Raw genomic sequence first — 22,224 nt, forward strand, 5'->3', positions numbered from 1 at the left:
CTCCATAGTGGCTGTACCATTCACATTCCCACCAGCAGTGCAAGAGTGTTCCCTTTTCTCCACACCCTCTCCAGCATTTATTTTCTGTTCCCTAAAACCTGCTTCTTTTGTCTTTTATTTTCAATGCCCACGGAGCTACCAAAGACAAAGAGAGGGGGAAGTGACAGGAGCTACTTGGATAATTCAGCCAGTTGCCAGTACTTCCCTTGTTTTTATTTATTTTTCCCCAAATTACCACTTCTGTTTTCCCACCCAAAAGCTTTGCAAACAACAGCTTTTTCTAGGTGAAAGTGTGAAACAGGGAGATGCTCCTGACACCTTTATCCTGGCCTCTTCTCCCTCCCTGCTGGTAGTGCCTTGCCTGCTCCATTCTCCTCACTCCCACACTGATCTGTACCAGTGGCATAATTTCTGTCAAAATTACGATAACATCAAGGTACTGGTTACCTGATAACAGCAATGCACTGGTTGATAATATCAAGATGTGACCCTTTCCAAGAGCAGGTCCACTGTGAAAGAAAACTCTTGAAGTTAGATCCGTCTTTTAAAATCCAGTGGGCTAAAGTTATCATTTTCTCAGTTATTCAGCTGCTCCTATGCACAAGACACACCGTGCCAGCCACCTTACGTACATCGTTTCAAATTCTCCATCAGACTTGCAATGTCAGTGTCCAAATGGAACTTGTTGAAAACAATAACTTAAGTTCAAAGACAGTAAATTAAATGACCAAGATGACATATCAAATTTAAAGCCAGAATGGAATCTGAGACCTAGTCAGATACCCCCTTATCTCCACATCAAATCAATCAAAAGTTCTTCCTGTACTGATTCCCAAACGGTTTTCACATCCATACTCTCCTCTTCATTCCTCTGTCACTGCCAAATTCACGTCTGCCCTACCTTTTACAGGGACGATTTCAATAGACAATTACAGTTTGTCTCGTGTTCAGGGGTCTAGCCCTGCCTCCCACAAAGCCAAGTCCTCATGGCACCCTGCTTGCTCTCTAGCTGGACAACTGCATTCCTCCACTTGAAGCTTTTTAATGAGAGGCAGCCTAGTCTGGAAAGAGCATGGTCTTCAGAGGTTCCAACCCCAGCTCTACCCTAGCTCTGTGTCCTTATACAAGTTACTTAACCTCTCTGGGACTCAATTTCCTCCTCTGTAAAGTGGGGGTAACAATCACACGTACTTTCTAACGTTGTTGTAAAGACTAAATGAGCTAATATTTGGGTAATGCTCAGAAGTGGGCCTGGCCGTAGTAAGCACCGTAGAAGCATCTTCTGTTGGGATCAGGGTGCTATTCCAAGCACTTCATAATCTCCAACCTCTGCACTCCACCCTCTCTCTCACCCTTCAAGCACCATAAACACCAAAAACTCACCCACTTTGGCCCTACCTTTTCTCAGGAGGAAGGCACTTCCCTCTTTACTTGGCTCACTGCTGTTTATTCTTCAAGACCCAGCTCAGGGGCTTCCCTGGTGGCGCAGTGGTTGAGAGTCCGCCTGCCAATGCAGGGGACGTGGGTTCGTGCCCCGGTCCGGGAAGATCCCACATGCGGCTGGGCCCGTGAGCCATGGCCGCTGAGCCTGCGCGTCCGGAGCCTGTGCTCTGCAACGGGAGAGGCCACAACAGTGAGAGGCCCACGTACCGCAAAAAAAAAAAAAAAAAAAAAAAAAGACCCAGCTCAGGCAGTATCTCCTGGAGGAATTCCTTCTCTGTTCATCAACTCTCATGACCCAGTTCGGGTTGCCTGTCGTGCTCCTAGAACACGTGTGCTTGCCTCTGGCATTGGTCAGCGTGTTGGAAGTGCATATATGGCTCTGCCTCCCACACTGAACTTCTTGCTTCTCTTTTCTTAACCTCTACAACCTGGCACCCAGCTCTGGGCCTGGTGCTTAGTAAATGCTCATGAAGGTTCACTGAGCCCTAACTCTTGTACTACATTACCCTGTTGGAACAGAGAGATTGCTATTGTGATTAGAGGGCCCTACCTTTACATCCCACGTTACATCGCTCACATGTCTAATTCAGGCTGTAGCTTCCTGATCCAAATAAGCCAATAAATATTGGTTGGTTCACTGCAGCCCCCTATTGGCACATAACTGATTGACCTAGAGGTAGAGAGGAAGTCAATCACAAAACAGCCAGGTAGATTTAGACACGCCCGCAAGCTTGGCATGATGGGTAGAAAGGGAGCACTTTCTCTACATTTCCAAGGTTGGGAAATTATACTTCGTTGGGTTTCACAATTGAGTATGATTTTGAAGAACACGAATTGGAATCTTCTTAAATTACTTTAATCTGAATGCTATCTTTATAGTCCCATTCACCAAATTTCTGAAAGTCTCAGCTAGAGGAAGATAAAGAGAAGGGAATCAGCGGTTGCTAAATGCCTGCATGGCCCACATGTCACAACTGTTTCACAATCTTCACAACACTCCCAATGGAGGACTGTTGGCCCCTTTTTTAGGGGCGAGGACTGAAACTCAAAGAGTTTTAGTAATTTGCCCAAGGACATACTGCTAGAAAAATGACATGGCTAGAGATTATGCTTTCATTGGACACAAACCTTCCAGGAATTCCAGAGTTTACTGGGACATGTGGTTCTGAGGCCTGACTCAGGGGCAGGGGAGGGTGATGCCATATATTAATCCATAGTCCCAATTAGAGACAGATGCTGGGGCTAAATCAGTGGTGAAACAACTCCAATTGGCCCCAAGATGGTAGAAGCAAACGGATTAACCAAAAGCTGCTCATTCTTTTTGCAACTGTATATACTATGTCCTAAAAAAGTGATCAGTACAATAGTTTTTTTTCCCACTCCCTAATAGTCAACAGTTCTTAAATACATTTGCAAAAATCTCATAGGTTTATTAAGAGAAGAGTCCATACTGCAGTCACGTTGAACCTCAAATTCCTTTCACTGTGTATGACACAGAGTCATTTCTTTTTTTTTTTTTTTTTTTTTTTTTTTTTTTTTTTTCATTCATTCAAATATTTATTCAGCGCTTTCTATGTGCCAAACTCTGTGCTAAGTACTGTAGATAAAATTGACAAACAAGAGCAGCCATGGTGTGTGCCCTCATATAGGTTTACAGACTTGTTGGGGAGAATAGACATTAATCCAATATTTATAAATTGAGAGAGAGAGAGAGAGCAGAGCGCCAGAGAGACACCACTGTGGTGTGTGCTCTGAAGGAGAAGTATCCAGTGCTGTCAGAGGGATATAAACTGGTTAGGGTGGTCAGAGAAGGATTCCTGGGGAAGTAACAACCTCAAGTTTGTTAAAAAAAAAAAAAAATACTAGGGTTTGGCGGGGAAGGAGAACATTCCAGTTCTTCTGCTAATGGACTTTAGCAAGAGGGAGCAACATAAGAATAAATGCCTAGTTTATTTCAAAATTAAGTTTTATGCTTAACTAATTCATTCATAAAGCAGCCCACTATGTGCTAGATGCTGGGCAGAATCCCAGTTTAGAAGTTACAGACCCTGTCCTGAAGAAGATCTATCGAAAGAGGTCCAAACCCACCAAAGGTTTTTATTAAATTCCTCCTCCGTGCCAGATGCCTTCCCTTTGCTATTTAACACTAAGAGGTTGCTACTGTTATTCCCATTTTACAGATGGGGAAACAGATTGAGACAGTTAACTTACAGGGTCACAGGCCCAACCTGCTAGTTACATCTCTATTGATTGCCAAGCCATGAACTTTTCATATAACACAGTGCCTCTAATCAGAACCCTGTATGAGAACTTACCCGGGAGGATTTTGGGTGTCAGCCTACTGTTCTCCCTTCAGTAAGAGTTCTATTTAGACTTGAACTGGGGGTCAACTATGGGTTGTGTGTGTGCAACCATAAATACGCGCAGTTTAAAATTTTCACTAAAAGTAATGTGTGCGCAGGCACGCGCGCACGCACACACACACACACAGGGATCATCTTTAAATGGTCCAGATATAAAAAGGCATCCAGTCCTAAACCATGAGGAACATAATTTTAATCTTACTTTGTTGGCTCTGACTGCCCTTTAGGATCTCAAAAATGTGCAGGTCATCATAATAAACATCAGTTATCACAATATGGCTTGATTTGCTACTTAACAAACACAAAATGGAGTGTTACCAAGTCATAAAAATGCCAATATTTTAAACCCATCAAGGTGTCTAATTATCACTTTAATGAGTTTAAGGGCTTGTCAAACTGTGTTCCATAAGAAACTGAGTTCTACAAAAAGTCAAGATTTGGAACCAGAGGGGTGAAAAATTATATGTGGTCAAATAAACTTGAGGAACATCTTATTTTATTTTTTTAACTTAGTTTTTATTTTATATTGAGGAATAGTTGATTTAAAATGTTGTGTTAGTTTCAGGTGTGCAACAAAGTGGTTCAGTTGTACATATACATATATCTATTCTTTTTCAGATTCTTTTCCCATAGTAGGTTATTACAGAATATTTTTTTTTTTTTTTTTTTTGCTTTATCACAAATTTAATCAGTTATATGTATACATATGTTCCCATATCCCCTCCCTTTTGCGTCTCCCTCCCACCCTCCCTATCCCACCCCTCCAGGCGGTCACAAAGCACCGAGCTGATCTCCCTGTGCTATGCGGCTGCTTCCCACTAGCTATCTACCTTACGTTTGGTAGTGTATATATGTCCATGCCGCTCTTTCACTTTGTCACAGCTTACCCTTCCCCCTCCCCATATCCTCAAGTCCATTCTCTAGTAGGTCTGTGTCTTTATTCCTGTCTTACCCCTATGTTCTTCATGACCTTTTTTTTTCTTAAATTCCATATATATGTGTCAGCATACAGTATTTGTCTTTCTCTTTCTGACTTACTTCACTCTGTATGACAGACTCTAGGTCCATCCACCTCATTACAAATAGTTCAATTTCATTTCTTTTTATGGCTGAGTAATATTCCATTGTACGTATGTGCCACATCTTCTTTACCCATTCATCCGATGATGGACACTTAGGTTGTTTCCATCTCCGGGCTATTGTAAATAGGGCTGCTATGAACATTTTGGTACATGTCTCTTTTTGAATTATGGTTTCCTCAGGGTATATGCCCAGTAGTGGGATTGCAGGGTCATATGGTAGTTCTATTTGTAGTTTTTTAAGGAACCTCCATACCGTTCTCCATAGTGGCTGTACCAATTCACATTCCCACCAGCAGTGCAAGAGTGTTCCCTTTTTTCCACACCCTCTCCAGCATTTATTGTTTCTAGATTTTTTGATGATGGCCATTCTGACTGGCGTGAGATGATATCTCATTGTAGTTTTGATTTGCATTTCTCTAATTAGTAAAGATGTTGAGCATCCTTTCATGTGTTTGTTGGCAGTCTGTATATCTTCTGTGGAGAAATGTCTATTTAGGTCTTCTGCCCATTTTTGGATTGGGTTGTTTGTTTTTTTGTTATTGAGCTGCATGAGCTGCTTATAAATTTTGGAGATTAATCCTTTGTCAGTTGCTTCATTTGCAAATATTTTCTCCCATTCTGAGGGTTGTCTTTTGGTCTTGTTTATGGTTTCCTTTGCTGTGCAAAAGCTTTTAAGTTTCATTAGGTCCCATGTGTTTATTTTTGTCTTTATTTCCATTTCTCTAGGAGGTGGGTCAAAAAGGATCTTGCTGTGATTTATGTCATAGAGTGTTCTGCCTATGTTTTCCTCTAAGAGTTTGATAGTGTCTGGCCTTACATTTAGGTCTTTAATCCATTTTGAGCTTATTTTTGTGTATGGTGTTAGGGAGTGATCGAATCTCATACTTTTACATGTCCCTGTCCAGTTTTCCCAACACCACTTATTAAAGAGACTGTCCTTTCTCCACTGTACATTCCTGCCTCCTTTATCAAAGATAAGGTGACCATATGTCCGTGGGTTTATCTCTGGGCTTTCTATCCTGTTCCATTGATCTATCTTTCTGTTTCTGTGCCAGTACCATACTGTCTTGATTACTGCAGCTTTGTAGTATAGTCTGAAGTCAGGGAGCCTGATTCCTCCAGCTCCATTTTTCGTTCTCAAGATTGCTTTGGCTATTCGGGGTCTTTTGTGTTTCCATACAAATTGTGAAATTTTTTGTTCTAGTTCTGTGAAAAATGCCAGTGGTATTTTGATAGGGATTGCATTGAATCTGTAGATTGCTTTGGGTAGTAGAGTCATTTTCACAATGTTGATTCTTCCAATCCAAGAACATGGTACATCTCTCCATCTATTTGTATCATCTTTAATTTCTTTCATCAGTGTCTTATAATTTTCTGCATACAGGTCTTTTGTCTCCTTAGGTAGGTTTATTCCTAGATATTTTATTCTTTTTGTTGCAATGGTAAATGGGAGTGTTTCCTTGATTTCACTTTCAGATTTTTCATCATTAGTATATAGGAATGCCAGAGATTTCTGTGCATTAATTTTGTATCCTGCAACTTTACCAAATTCATTGATTAGCTCTAGTAGTTTTCTGGTAGCATCTTTAGGATTCTCTATGTATAGTATCATGTCATCTGCAAACAGTGACAGCTTTACTTCTTCTTTTCCAATTTGGATTCCTTTTATTTGCTTTTCTTCTCTGATTGCTGTGGCTAAAACTTCCAAAACTAGGTTGAATAAGAGTGGTGAGAGTGGGCAACCTTGTCTTGTTCCTGATCTTAGTGGAAATGGTTTCAGTTTTTCACCATTGAGGACGATGCTGGCTGTGGGTTTGTCATATATGGCCTTTATTATGTTGAGGAAAGTTCCCTCTATGCCTACTTTCTGCAGGGTTTTTATCATGAATGGGTGTTGAATTTTGTCGAAAGCTTTCTCTGCATCTATTGAGATGATCATATGGTTTTTCTCCTTCAATTTGTTAATATGGTGTATCACGTTGATTGATTTGCGTATATTGAAGAATCCTTGCATTCCTGGGATAAACCCCACTTGATCATGGTGTATGATCCTTTTAATGTGCTGTTGGATTCTGTTTGCTAGTATTTTGTTGAGGATTTTTGCATCTATGTTCATCAGTGATATTGGCCTGTAGTTTTCTTTCTTTGTGACATCCTTGTCTGGTTTTGGTATCAAGGTGATGGTGGCCTCGTAGAATGAGTTTGGGAGTGTTCCTCCCTCTGCTATATTTTGGAAGAGTTTGAGAAGGATAGGCGTTAGCTCTTCTCTAAATGCTTGATAGAATTCGCCTGTGAAGCCATCTGGTCCTGGGCTTTTGTTTGTTGGAAGATTTTTTATCACAGTTTCAATTTCAGTGCTTGTGATTGGTCTGTTCATATGTTCTATTTCTTCCTGATTCAGTCTTGGCAGGTTGTGCATTTCTAAGAATTTGTCCATTTCTTCCAGGTTGTCCATTTTATTGGCATAGAGTTGCTTATAGTAATCTCTCACGATCTTTTGTATTTCTGCAGTGTCAGTTGTTACTTCTCCTTTTTCATTTCTAATTCTATTGATTTGAGTCTTCTCCCTTTTTTTCTTGATGAGTCTGGCTAATGGTTTATCAATTTTGTTTATCTTCTCAAAGAACCAGCTTTTAGTTTTATTGATCTTTGCTATTGTTTCCTTCATTTCTTTTTCATTTATTTCTGATCTGATTTTTATGATTTCTTTCCTTCTGCTAACTTTGGGATGTTTTTGTTCTTCTTTCTCTAATTGCTTTAGGTGCAAGGTTAGGTTGTTTAGTCGAGATATTTCCTGTTTCTTAAGGTGGGATTGTATTGCTATAAACTTCCCTCTTAGAACTGCTTTTGCTGCATCCCATAGGTTTTGGGTCGTCGTGTCTCCATTGTCATTTGTTTCTAGGTATTTTTTTATTTCCTCTTTGATTTCTTCAGTGATCACTTCGTTATTAAGTAATGTATTGTTTAGCCTCCATGTGTTTGTATTTTTTATAGCTCTTTTCCTGTAATTGATATCTAGTCTCATAGCATTGTGGTCAGAAAAGATACTTGATACAATTTCAATTTTCTTAAATTTACCAAGGCTTGATTTGTGACCCAAGATATGATCTATCCTGGAGAATGTTCCATGAGCACTTGAGAAAAATGTGTATTCTGTTGTTTTTGGATGGAATGTCCTATAAATATCAACTAAGTCCATCTTGTTTAATGTATCATTTAAAGCTTGTGTTTCCTTATTTATTTTCATTTTGGATGATCTGTCCATTGGTGAAAGTGGGGTGTTAAAGTCCCCTACTATGATTGTGTTACTGTCGATTTCTCCTTTTATGGCTGTTAGTGTTTGCCTTATGTATTGAGGTGCTCCTATGTTGGGTGCATAAATATTTACAATTGTTATATCTTCTTCTTGGATCGATCCCTTGATCATTATGTAGTGTCCTTCTTTGTCTCTTCTAGTAGTCTTTATTTTAAAGTCTATTTTGTCTGATATGAGAATTGCTACTCCAGCTTTCTTTTGGTTTCCATTTGCATGGAATATCTTTTTCCATCCCCTTACTTTCAGTCTGTATGTGTCTCTAGGTCTGAAGTGGGTCTCTTGTAGACAGCATATATATGGGTCTTGTTTTTGTATCCATTCAGCCAATCTGTGTCTTTTGGTGGGAGCGTTTAGTCCATTTACATTTAAGGTAATTATCGATATGTATGTTCCTATTCCCATTTTCTTAATTGTTTTGGGTTCGTTATTGTAGGTCTTTTCCTTCTGTTGTGTTTCTTGCCTAGAGAAGTTCCTTTAGCATTTGTTGTAAAGCTGGTTTGGTGGTGCTGAACTCTCTCAGCTTTTGCTTGTCTGTAAACGTTTTAATTTCTCCATCAAATCTGAATGAGATCCTTGCTGGGTAGAGTAATCTTGGTTGCAGGTTTCTCTCCTTCATCACTTTAATTATGTCCTGCCACTCCCTTCTGGCTTGTAGAGTTTCTGCTGAGAGATCAGCTGTTATCCTGATGGGGATTCCCTTGTGTGTTATTTGTTGTTTTTGCCTTGCTGCTTTTAATATGATTTCTTTGTGTTTAATTTTTGACAGTTTGATTAATATGTGTCTTGGCGTATTTCTCCTTGGATTTATTCTGTATGGGACTCTCTGTGCTTCTTGGACTTGATTAACTATTTCCTTTCCCATATTAGGGAAGTTTTCAACTATAATCTCTTCAAATATTTTCTCAGTCCCTTTCTTTTTCTCTTCTTCTTCTGGAACCCCTATAATTCGAATGTTGGTGCGTTTAATGTTGTCCCAGAGGTCTCTGAGACTGTCCTCTGTTCTTTTCATTCTTTTCTCTTTATTTTGCTCTGCATTAGTTATTTCCACTATTTTATCTTCCACCTCACTTATCCGTTCTTCTGCCTCAGTTATTCTGCTATTGATCCCATCTAGAGTATTTTTCATTTCATTTATTGTGTTTTTAATCGATGCTTGATTCATCTTTAGTTCTACTAGGTCCTTGTTAACTGTTTCTTGCATTTTGTCTATTCTATTTCCAAGATTTTGGATCATCTTTACTATCATTATTCTGAATTCTTTTTCAGATAGACTGCCTATTACCTCTTCATTTGTTAGGTCTGGTGGGTTTTTATCTTGCTCCTTCTCCTGCTGTGTGTTTTTCTGTCTTCTCATTTTGCTTATGTTACTGTGTTTGGGGTCTCCTTTTTGCCGGCTGCAGGTTCGTAGTTCCTGTTGTTTTTGGTGTCTGTCCCCAGTGGCTAAGGTTGGTTTAGTGGGTTGTGTAGGTTTCCTGGTCGAGGGGACTAGTGCCTGTGTTCTGGTGGATGAGGCTGGATCTTGTCTTTCTGGTGGGCAGGTCCACGTCTGGTGGTGTGTTTTGGGGTGTCTGCAGACTTTTTATGATTTTAGGCCACCTCTCTGCTAATGGGTGGCGTTGTGTTCCTGTCTTGCTAGTTGTTTGGCATAGGGTGTCCAGCACTGTAGCTTGCTGGTCGTTGAGTGAAGCTGGGTGCTGGTGTTGAGATGGAGATCTCTGGAAGATTTTCGCCGTTTGATATTATGTGGAGCTGGGAGGTCTCTTGTGGACCAGTGTCCTGAAGTTGGCTCTCCCACCTCAGAGGCACAGTACTGACTCCTGGCTCCTCAATTTGGGATGATTTGTTGTCTATTCATGTATTCCACAGATGCAGGGTACATCAAGTTGATTGTGGAGCTTTAATCCGCTGCTTCTGAGGCTGCTGGGAGAGGTTTCCCTTTCTCTTCTTTGTTCTCACAGCTCCCGGGTCTCAGCTTTGGATTTGGCCCCGCCTCTGCGTGTAGGTCGCCGGAGGGCGTCTGTTCTTCGCTCAGACAGGAAAGGGTTAAAGGAGCAGCCTCTTCGGGAACTCTGGCTCACTCAGGCCGGGCGGGCGGGAGGGAGGGGCACGGAGTGCGGGGCGAGCCTGCAGCGGCAGAGGTCGGCGTGACGTTGCACCAGCCCGAGGCGCGCCGTGCGTTCTCCCAGGGAAGCCGCCCCTGGATCCCGGGACCCCGGCAGTGGCGGGCTGCTCAGGCTCCCGGAAGGGCGGTGTGGACAGTGACCTGCGCTCGCACACGGGCTTCTTGGCGGCGGCAGCAGCAGCCCCAGCGTCCCACGCCCGTCACTGGGCTCCGCGCTTTCAGTCGCGACTCGCGCCCGTCTGTGGAGCCCCTTTAAGCAGCGCTCTTAATCCCCTCTCCTCGCGCAGCAGGAAACCAAGAGGGAAGAACAAGTCTCTTGCCTCTTCGGCAGCTCCAGAGTTTTCCCGGACTCCCTCCCGGCTAGCTGTGGCACATTAGCCCCCTTCAGGCTGAGTTCTCGCCGCCAGCCCCAGTCCTCTCCCTGCGCTCTGACCGAAGCCCAAGCCTCAGCTTCCAGCGCCGCCCGCCCCGGCGGGCGAGCAGACAAGCCTCTCGGGCTGGTGAGTGCCGCTCGGCACCGATCCTCTGTGCGGGAATCTCTCCGCTTTGCCCTACCCAGGTATGTGGGGAGTTTCTTGCCTTTTGGGAGGTCTGGGGTCTTCTGCCAGCGTTCAGTAGGTGTTCTGTAGGAGTTGTTCCACGTGTAGCTGTATTTCTGGTGTATCCGTGAGGAGGAAGGTGATCTCCGCGTCTTACTCTTCCGCCATCTTACCCGGAAGTCCCCAGAGTCATTTCTTAATAAATATGTGTTGGGTGAGCAAATAAACAACTGCGACTAACACTGAACTCATCTGCACAGCTTGACTTCTGGTATCCAGACATCAGCCACCATGTAGCTGCTAACATGACAGTAGATTTCAGAATTAGTGAAAAGGAATTCCAGTCCGTTCAGGCTGCCTTGGATCAAAATAGAATGCACTATGAGTAAGTCCTATGCAAATATTCAAATGTGCTAGAGACTCAAAGTCTTGGAGTCTTGAAAGTGAAAGGCAACTGTAATTTTTAAATTGGGCCCCCCAAAATGAAAGCTCTATCTATGAGATAAAATTTATAGTTACTTCCAAACAGACCATGGAGGCCTGCTTATAAAAGTGATGAGCTCAAAGCTGGCCACTCAACGTCTATCTTACGTTTGCTATGATCTGCAAGAACGACAATTACGATACCTGCCATCTCTACAACTCAGCCCCTGGTAAGGACAGTGTGCACGTGATCAGGCATGGACGGTTTGGTCACACTCGTCACCCCTGCCAGGTAATCAACCCAGAGCTCAGCACTACTGATGACTACCAGCACCACATTCTTGTACTTGAATTCTCCTGATACATAAGAGGAGACCCTAACAATGTTCATCCTTGAGTCAGAGATGTAGGAATGTAAAATACATAATAAATAAATAATTCTTTATGCAAGAAATCCTTCCTCAGAGAAAGCAAAAACAATGCAGTAAAATACGACAAATCTAAGAGGAGAGAATTCTCGAATGGCCGAAGATGCAGAAATGAGTCGCTGTGGTCCCACAGAGAAATAAAAGGAAATTGGAACTTAACACTAACCATGGGTCATGCACACGCAGTCTGGGCCCCGGGGCAACAAATAAGCAGGGAGCCCAGAGATGAATATCACAAATCAATATACAATATAGAAAACAAAATGTGTTTTTATACTTTAAAGTATTTAGCAATTTGATGTACTAAGGGGTCCTGTACTCCCCCAGCCCTTGTCATTCCAGTAGTCCCCTTTATTAAGAAACCCCCCACTCAAAACTGCTAAACACCAGTTCTTTCTTTTTGACTTGCTATTTCATGCCTCTGCTACCTAACTTTGTGCTGTAACTCAAAAGGCCTTCTACTTCTGGCTCAGACAAAGATCCTATAATGTCATATTACAGAGCAGGATTTATTGCAGCTCATCATGACTTGACTGTATTTATTATATTGCTTCAATATTCCTAGTAAATATAAATACTATTGAAGTGAAGGAAACACATACATAGACAAGTAAACAAAAAATATTCCTGTCTATGGCTTAATGGCTTAAAGTCACAGGCTATTATGTGTGATTGTTTTTATCACTGTCTTTGTTTTTGTTGTTGTTTCAAGAGGACTGTAAAACAAATGTAGAAGTTAATATATGGGGAGAACATATTCAAAATTAACTTATACCAGCATTTAAACCTTTTTAATTAATATACTGATATATGTTTTTCTATGATTTTATAAATTGTACCATTAAAATTAGAAGTAGACAGTTTATAAATACACCTTCAAATCACAGAAATTAGTAGTGTGTTATGGACTGTATGCTTTTGCTAAGGTCGATATGATGTCTCGATTCTTTCATCTAAAAGAAATCAACACTCTACCCTATATACTCCCTGGTGACCGTGTCTCTTGAATCACTTCACAGCCAGACTTCTCAAATGTGTGCCTCAATTATTACAATCTTTACTTTACTTCATTAATATAAACCTGACCCAGATTCCTATGATCAACTAATTCTTACAAGGTATCTAGCCCAAGCTAAAATATATTTTAGTTGGCAAACTTTGTATAATTTGGTTTGAACAGCAGGGTAAAAATGAAGCAGTATGTTTCCTTAATATCCTGGTAATGTAGACAAGCAGCTAGTTGCTCAACACTGAGTGTCGACAGTGGAATAAATCACTGTCACAGAAGACACCCAGGCAGGGGGCTGCCATCTTTCCATTTTATCAGATAACTCACATCAGCCCTTTCTCCTCTTTGATCCTCTCCTAGCCTGGAACAATTCTGACTCAAACAGAGGTCTAAATCCAGATCTTCACGAGTAGTGTGGTTTTTCACTTTGTCTTATGCCAAATACTTCCTTGCTATCTACATCAAGAACCAAAGTGTTAAACTACCTATAAAAAACAGTTTTATCTAATTAGGAGATGATTTCTAGAAATTGGTCCAAATTAGCCACAGTTGTGAGAAAGCCACATAATTAGATAGTTACCTTCCTCAGAAATATAAATATGTAAAGTGATTTGTGCAGACAAGAACTATTTAAAATCTTGTCTCCAAGTACTAATTATATAGATAATTTTATCTGCATATTAATTACATGTGTTACTTGGTGTCAGTCAGTAACAGAAGAAGGTTCTAAGAACAGAAACATCTGGTTGGACCCAGACACCGGTCAGAATAAAACCACATTAAGAGGCTGGCTTGACACAATGATTTACTAAGATACCCTTCATTAGACAGTGCATATAAACCACTACTTAGTTTAAAGCATCTGTGTGATATTTTTTTAATTTTCAGAAAATTAAATTACCAAGACAGATTTTATTTTAAAGTAGCATATTTGCTCCCTTTCTTTCCCCTTGCATTCTTACAAAATCACAAAAGGCCAAGCCTAAAAAACAAATAATATGTATATACTAACAAACCTGAACAGACTGGTTCAATAATGTCTAAAAGAATGCACATCCCTTGGACTGAGCCTTAAAGGACAGACACCATATTTAGAATCAGCAGTTGAAAACCCTAGTGTTTTTACTAATTTTTCTACCTTTTAGATATTCGTATTTTAGATACATTTTAGATTATCTCTTCTTTGATCAAAAGTTAAAATTAGAAAATAAATTTAGTGTTGTTAATGAAAGGTAATTCAGGAAACAACAACTAATATAATAGTAAAACTCAAATGATACAATTTAGTAAAATCTTATTAAGACCCACATAAGATTATGTGAGAAATGTGGAAGAGATCTATACCAAACTGATCATCAACACTTCCTATTAATGTCTAATTACCTAATAATGTTCAGTCAGATACAAATCCATATTCCAAGTATATGCATGGTCCTATCAAATAAGTATTTCAATCAAATAAATCATTCTAGTGTTTCATCCTATTCATTTTTCCTTCTGCTCCACATTTTTATATATTCCTTACCCAAGAAAAAAAGGGGTATTGTTAATACCTGATACAAATGTCAAAGAGATGTTGGTCATGGTGGAAAGCAGAAGAGTGTGGTAGATAAGAATGTAGATTCTGGAGTGAAGGTGCCTGAATCTAGTCCCATTTAAGCCATGCATTAGGTATTTAACATTGACAGTGCATTTAACTTCTCTCCATCTCATTTTCTTCATCTTTAAAATGATGTTTCATAGGGGTTTCATGAAGATTGGCTGGGACCATATAATGTTCTTTGGCTGGTTCCTTTACTACTTTTATTAATGCAAAGTGGAGGAACGACCACTTATACATGTGCTTACATGAGCATGTGCACACACATGCACACACACTGTGCAACAGGGGATAACTAGAGACTATCATCAGCTGCACCCTTTCCTTCTTACTGAATAAATTAGTGCCTTAAAGTTTATTATCCAACACAGAGGTATGCCTCAAATGTTGGCGGAAATCCATGTCGATAAGTGCCAAGTATGATACAAAGTAACCCAATTAGGGAGTTACTGGAGACAAATGAGATCCTGTAGAAACCTGAAATCATGCTTTTTGAGTAGACCCTATCCTGCAGGAATGTGGGCATGGGGCAAATGCAGTCCAGACCAGTTTATAAGACACCATAACAATGACTCTGCCTCCCTGAAACATCCTTCCCCACTACAGTTACACACACACACACACACACACACACACAGCTCATGGCAGTCACGTATACTGGCACACAGTTCTCCATTCCTTCCTTTTTGTTAATGGAAGTACACTTGAGTACAATATTATATTCATTTCAGGTGGATACCATAGTGATTCAGTATTTTTATAGAAGACAATCCATTAAAAGTTACTATAAAATAATGGTTATAATTCCCTGTTCTGTACAATATATTCTTGCTGCTTATCTATTCTTATGTATAGTAGTTTGCATCTCTTAATCCCATACCCCTATCTTTTCCCTCTCCACATACCTCTCCCCACTATTTTGTTTTCTAAATCTGTGAGTCTGTTTCTATTTTGCTATATATATATATTTGCTTGCTTTATTTTTTTAGATGCCACAAATAAGTGATATCATACAGTATTTGTCTTTCTCTGTTTGACTTATTTCACTAAGCATAATATTCTCTAGGTCCATCCATGTTGCTGCAAATGGCAGAATTTAATTCTTTTTTATGGCTGAGTAATATTACATTGTATATGTATGTGTGTGTGTGTGTGTATAAATATATATATATATATATATATATATATGTGTGTGTTTAGACACACACACACCCCCCACGTATTCTTTATCCATTTGTCTGTTGATGGACACCTGGGTTGCTTCCATATCTTGGCTATTGTAAATAGTGCTGCTATGAACATTCGGGTGCATGTATCTTTTCAAATTAGTGTTTTTGTTTTTTTCTGGATATATACTCACGGGTGGAATTGCCGGATCATAAGGTAGTTTTATTTTCAGTTTTTTGAGGAACCTCCATACTGTTTTCCATAGTGGGTCTGCACCAATTTACATTCCCATCAACAGTGTACAAGGGTTTCCTTTCCTCCACATCCTCGCCAACATTTGTTATTTGTAGACTTTCTGATGATGGCCATTCTGACAAGTGTGAGGTGATATCTCGTTGTTTTGATTTGCATTTCTCTAATAACTAGCAATGTTGAGCATCTTTTTCATGTGCCTGTTAGCCATCCATATGTCTTCTTTGAAAAAATGTCTTTTCAGGTCTTCTGTCCAATTTCTGATTGGGTTTGTTTGTTTTTTTTATAGTTGAGTTGTATGAGCTGTTTATACGTTTTGGGTATTAACCCCCTGTCGGTCATATAATTTGCAAATATTTTCTCCCATTCAGTAGGTTGTCTTTTTGTTTTCTCGATGGTTTCTTTTGTTGTGCAAAAGGTTTTAAGTTTAATTAGGTCCCATTTGTTTATTTTTGCTTCTTTTACCTAAGGAGACAGATCCAAAAAAATATTGCTACAATTTATGTCAACGACTGTTCTTCCTATGTTCTCTTGTAGGATTTTTATGGTTTCAGGTCTTATATTTAGATCATTAATCCATTTTGAGTTTATTTTTGTATATAGAGTGAGGAAATGTTCTAACCTCACTATTTTAGATGTAGGTGTCCTGTTTTCCCAGCACCACGTATTGAAGAGACAAGAATGTCTTTCTCTATCATATATTCTTCCCTCCTTTGTCACAGATTAATGACCATAGGTACATATATTTATTCCTGGGGTCTGTATTCTGTTCTATTGATCTATGTGTCTGTTTTTGTGCCAGTACTCTACTGTTTGGATTACTGTAGCTTTGTAGTATAGTCTGAAGTCAGAGAGAGTGATACCTCCAGCTAACCGAATCCAACAATATATAAAAAGGATCATACACTATGACCAAGTGGGATTTATTCCAGGGATGCAAGGATGGTTCAATATTCACAAATCAATCAATATGATATACCACATTAACAAAATGAAGGATAAAAAATCACATGATCATCTCAATAGATGCAGAAAAAGCATCTGACAAAATTCAATATCCATTCATGATAAAACCTCTCATCAAAGTGGATATAAAGGGAATGTATCTCAACATAAAAGCCATTTATTACAAATCCAAGCTTGGGTTCAAGCTAGGTGAAAAGCTGAAAGCCCTTCCTCTAAATTGAGGAATAAGACACAGATGTCCACTCTTGCCACTTCTATTTAACATAGTACTGGAAGTCCTAGCCACAGCAATCAGACAAGAGTAAGAAATAAAAGTCATCCAAAGTGGAAGGGAAGAGGTAAAATTATCACTATTTGCAGATGACAAGATACTTTACATAGAAAACCCTAAAGTCTCTATCCAAAAACTATTAGACCTAACAAATGAATTCAACAAAGTTGCAGGATACAAGATTAACATGTAAAAATCTGTTGCTTTTCTATACACTAATAATGAACTATCAGAAAGAGAAAGTTAAAAAAAATTCTGTTTAAAATCTCATCAAAAAGAATAAAATACCAGAGAATAAACTTAACCAAGGAGGTGAAAGACCTATATTATGAAAACTATAAAACACTGATGAAGGAAACTGAAGATGATACAAATCCCATGCTCTTGGATTAGAAGAATTAATATTGTTAAAATGGCCATACTACTCAAATCAATCTACAGATTTAATGCAATCCCTATCAAAAACCCATGACATTTTTCACAAAACTAGAAAAAATAATCCTAAAATTTTTATGTACCCACAAAAGACCACATATTGCCAAAGCAATCTCCATTCCTTCTTTTTTACTCTCTAAAAGCAGCAGAAGGAGGGAGTCTTGAAATTGTCAACATAGGATTCATTTTGCCTCTTCTCTGAACTTACCAGCTCCCTGATCTTGGGACTCGGGCTTCCTGGAGAGCTGGTCAACTGGGCAAACCTTGCACAAGCCTCAGTAGACTAAGAAGATCTGACAGCAATACCCAGGGATTTCACTCCTTGCGATGGAGGCACTGCTGTATATGGTTTAGCTAGAGTACTGAAGTCATACATCTCTAAGTTCAAATCCCAACTTCTGTATTTTAGTTATATCCATGTTGGAAATCTACCTAACCTCTATAAAAATGGGAGTTATAATGGTACCCAACTAAGAGTGTTGATGTAAAGATTAAGTGAAAAATGTATATAACATGCTGAACAGAGTACCTGGTACATTAGAAAGACTCAGTAAACAGCCATTTCTATCATTAAAGCCATATCTATCATTAAATCCTCAGGGATAATTATTTATCCTTTCACCTATATTTAGGAACAATTTTTAACAAATTAAGCAAATCTTGGAGTGCTAAAATAATATTTGAGAGAAAGTAATTTGGTTTCATCTACTTAAACCTGGCTGCTGGTTAGTGGAAGAGCTCATGAAAATAACATCTGGCCATAGTTCTTAATTTCCAGCCTTAGGCTTAATTTCTAGTCCTTATCAGCAACAATCTGTTACCATTCTGATGTCTTCATGCAGCTGCATTTGTGGAAAGGTCGTATTTCAGCTCACATGATTTTCTTTTGCTGCTGTTATCACAAGAGCTAAATTGATATGTGTAAGTCTAAAAATATTCTTAGATACGAGCTTCCTGTGACTAATTAATACTGCCGTATGCTACAAATCAACCTCTGAGACCATAAAATCTCTCTTTTCCCTGGTTCCTCTACTTCTATTAATGCAGGTGGAGCAAAAGCCACATACCCTCTTTAGAGCTTAAGACAATTAATTATGTCTGTAGAGACAACCCAGAATATAACTTCCAAACTTCTCAGACTTCATGTGAGTTTTAGTGCAACATGCCCCACCTGATTCTAAATTTGTTGTCATAATTTTTTTCGCAGAAATCCCAGATTCATCCTAGGTCAAAAGCCAAGCATACAGTGAGTTAGATATAATATGCATAATAATGTGCTTGCCAGTGATGTTAATGGGAATCAATATTCATGAGCAGTACTTGGTCTCATGTGCTAAATAAACTCTAATTAAGAGTATACCTCATTTATGTTCTTCCTCTACACTCAGATCAGTCAATCAGCAAGAACAGCACAGCTCTAGATAAATGGGAAGACTGGAAGCCAGACACATGACAGATCTAAAAGACACGGTTACAGAATAAAGAAGAAACAAGGTAAACTTGATCTAAGATAGAAATGAAGGAAGAGAAAATTTCTGCACATGAAAGGTAACTGTTTTTCTTTCTCCGGTAAATGTGTATTTTATCATTCCCCCTGTCAAACAGAATCTTGATTCACAATGTACAAGAAGAGGTTGAGAAACAGTTTGATGTCAAAGGAGATATCCCAGGCAGGCACAGCTATGCAAAATACAATAACTGGGACAGGGTATAATATAAAATGCCTGCACTTCCAAAAAGAAAAACCTCACCCTCAACATTTGTTGTCTTTTAGTTTTCTTTTATTCTAATCTCTCAAAATTGTTTTTGTTCTTAAGACTGTTGCTTGGACTGAAAGAATGGTACATAAGCATCCTAAAATGGTCTCTCGAATTAAAATTGGAACTACTGTTGAAGATAATCCACTGTATGTTCTCAAGGTAAAAGTAATTTAAGAACTACAGATTCTTACTATTGTTGAAAAATATGAATGTAAGAGTTACTTTGTGACACAACTAGCTAATCTTTAGACAATAAAAAGTCTTATTTCTTTGAAGAACATATAAGCTCTAGACATCCATTCAAGAATAGAAGTGCCAGGTGGTTTTAGGTAGAACCAAGAAAGTCCCTGAATAAACCACCTGACAGACACAGTGGACAAAGCCAGACAAGTTTCTTACCCCATATCTTTATAATAAGAGTTTATGATGTCCCTGGTGTATAAAACAGTTTTCCATCCATTAAAATTCAGTGAAACTGATGACTAAATGTCAGCAAGAAAATAAATTTAAGAATCATATAATCATAGGATCCCAGTACAGTAAGTGAGGCATTTCAACTCTGTGTTGATAGGGAATCCCCTTCTATGACCGAGCTGACAATTGCCATTCAGCTGCTGCTGGATTTTTGTACATCCAAAGACATTGCTCCCTAAAGCATCCCCTTAATAACTGAGAAGCCCTTCCTTACCCTGATTTCCCATCCATTCATGCTCTCCAACCACTCAAAACAAATCTAAATTCTCTAAAATGACAGTTCTTCAAATATCCAGCCACTATCCCTCCTCCCTGCTGCAAACACAACTACAAAATCTTTTCCATTCCAGGCTAAACATCATGTTTATGAAGTAAGAAAAACAAAAGGAAATGGCAGAAACAGAAGCAACTTTATAATCTTTTTCTCAGGCCAAAGGATGTTAGCAATAAAATAAGAAAAACAATAGATTGTGATTTTTTTAAACCCTAAAAGCAACTCTGACACTAAGAAAATTTTTTGAAAAATATACTATAAAATAGATGATGACTTATGTATTTTAAGGATACATGCCATGGTCCTCCCTGAGAAAAATATGTGCATACACAGTTACTCATTCAACAGAAGACAGGTGAAAGAATTGCTCTGATACTATGAATAAGTATTTGGACAACAAGAGATCAGTGTGTAAGTTCATGTAAAATAGTATATCAAATTTATTTTTTAAAAGATTGGGGAAAAGGATGAAAGAAGAAAGGCTATTTTTATGGATTGTGGCATTCCTGCACGAGAATGGATCTCCCCAGCATTCTGCCCGTGGTTTGTCTATCAGGTAAATCAATTGGAACATTCACACAATTCTCCTTTGATTGTCAAGTCTCCATCACTTCACTGAGTGGCAACACCCCTTTACAAATGAGTGCAGTTCCTCTTAACAAGAAGAGCCCACATTTGGTGCTGTCAGGAAATAAACGCTCTGTATTTTACTCATCGTTGAGGTTTTTATAAAACTGACACCTTCCTTTAAACTTCTTGAACTCCAGCTGACAGTTTATAAAACTAAAAAACAATTTTTGGCTACAATATGGTTTTTCCTATAGTTAAGTATGGGAAATCTGAAACTATCTTTATATTACAACCTACAAACTTGGCCTTTCTTCAGTGAGTTCAAAGCACAGAACATTAGTTCCTGTTTAGATATTGAATTGGCTATGCACACATTTGGAATTTTCATACTTAAATTTCCTTTCCAAGTGAAAAATGACTCACTTTTTAAAAAAAGTAAATCCAGTTTATAAGTTTGTTGTTCTTCTCATTCTATTTCTATTGTATTCTGACTCCTACTATCTTTTTTTTTTTTTTTTTTTTTGCGGTACGCGGGCCTCTCACTGTTGTGGCCTCTCCCGTTGCGGAGCACAGGCTCCGGACGCGCAGGCTCAGCGGCCATGGCTCACGGGCCCAGCCGCTCCGCGGCATGTGGGATCTTCCCGGACTGAGGCACGAACCCGTGTCCCCTGCATCGGCAGGCAGACTCTCAACCACTGCGCCACCAGGGAAGCCCCTCCTACTATCTTTTAACTTTCTCTTCTCTGCCAGCTTTTGCATACATCATGCCGCTGGAATATGACATCACAACTGCTTTCAGGGCAAGGATACTTTTCACTAGGAATGAATCTGCCAGTAGAACTCATTTATCCCTGCAGTTGTTTTAGTTCTTCCAGCTGAGGGCCGAGAGCTCAGCTTACTTAAGTAATAAGCTCGCATACTTAAGCCATAAAGGAACACACAAGATAGGGCTACAAGAAATATCTTGGCTCCAGTACAGATACACCTGGAAGAGATTTTCCAAGAATAATGAGAGATTTTAGGTAGCCATAGAAAGTCCAGATAATTAGAGAAATTTCCATCTGATGTGAGAAAACAAGTTGATTGGTCAATCTAAATGCTCTAATTTTTTTATTAACAAAGTGTTTTTTCTTTAATCCTACTTATAATTAATTCATGAATCCTCCCCAATATTTACATATTCCTATGCTTACAAATTCAATATATATTTACTGAAAGATGTGAAGAAAAGAATCTATTTAAAACAAGTTGCACTCCTAATTTTTCACTTGGCCTCTATTCTTTCCATGAAACGTATCTTGCATGCTACATTTGGAATGCTACAAGTCTTGATAATTAAATGATCCTTTTTTTTTTTTTTTTTTTTGCGGTACGCGGGCCTCTCACTGTTGTGGCCTCTCCCGTTGCGGAGCACAGGCTCCGGATGCGCAGGCTCAGCGGCCATGGCTCACGGGCCCAGCCGCTCCACGGCATGTGGGATCTTCCCGGACCGGGGCACGAACCCGTGTCCCCTGCATCGGCAGGCGGACTCTTAACCACTGCGCCACCAGGGAAGCCCTAAATGATCCTTTAAAGAATATTTAGTTCAATTAATTTCACTAGTCTGAATAAGTGTCATTTTTTTCTGTCATCTATATGGGTTATTTATCTTTATGCAGTTAGGGGAAATACGTTTGAAATCATGTGATCTTGGGCAAATGGACTTAAGGAGTGGTTGTCATTACAATCAT

The 22,224-nt window shown here is 39.3% G+C and overlaps 1 protein-coding gene across 1 annotated transcript in view; it reads left to right on the forward strand.

Annotated features, from left to right (window-relative positions):
• The window catches only part of CPA3 (carboxypeptidase A3), a gene marked incomplete at both ends in the record, with an annotated part of 35,556 nt that overhangs the window by 958 nt on the left and 12,374 nt on the right, over window positions 1-22,224 (forward strand). Inside the window, 4 exon segments of the mRNA XM_079705173.1 lie at window positions 11,126-11,250; window positions 19,022-19,124; window positions 19,234-19,335; window positions 20,379-20,480. Of these exon segments, the coding sequence (XP_079561299.1) occupies window positions 11,126-11,250; window positions 19,022-19,124; window positions 19,234-19,335; window positions 20,379-20,480 (432 nt within the window).

Source organism: Hyperoodon ampullatus, assembly GCF_949752795.1.
Source record: "Hyperoodon ampullatus genome assembly, chromosome: 5".
Lineage (NCBI taxonomy): Eukaryota > Metazoa > Chordata > Mammalia > Artiodactyla > Ziphiidae > Hyperoodon > Hyperoodon ampullatus.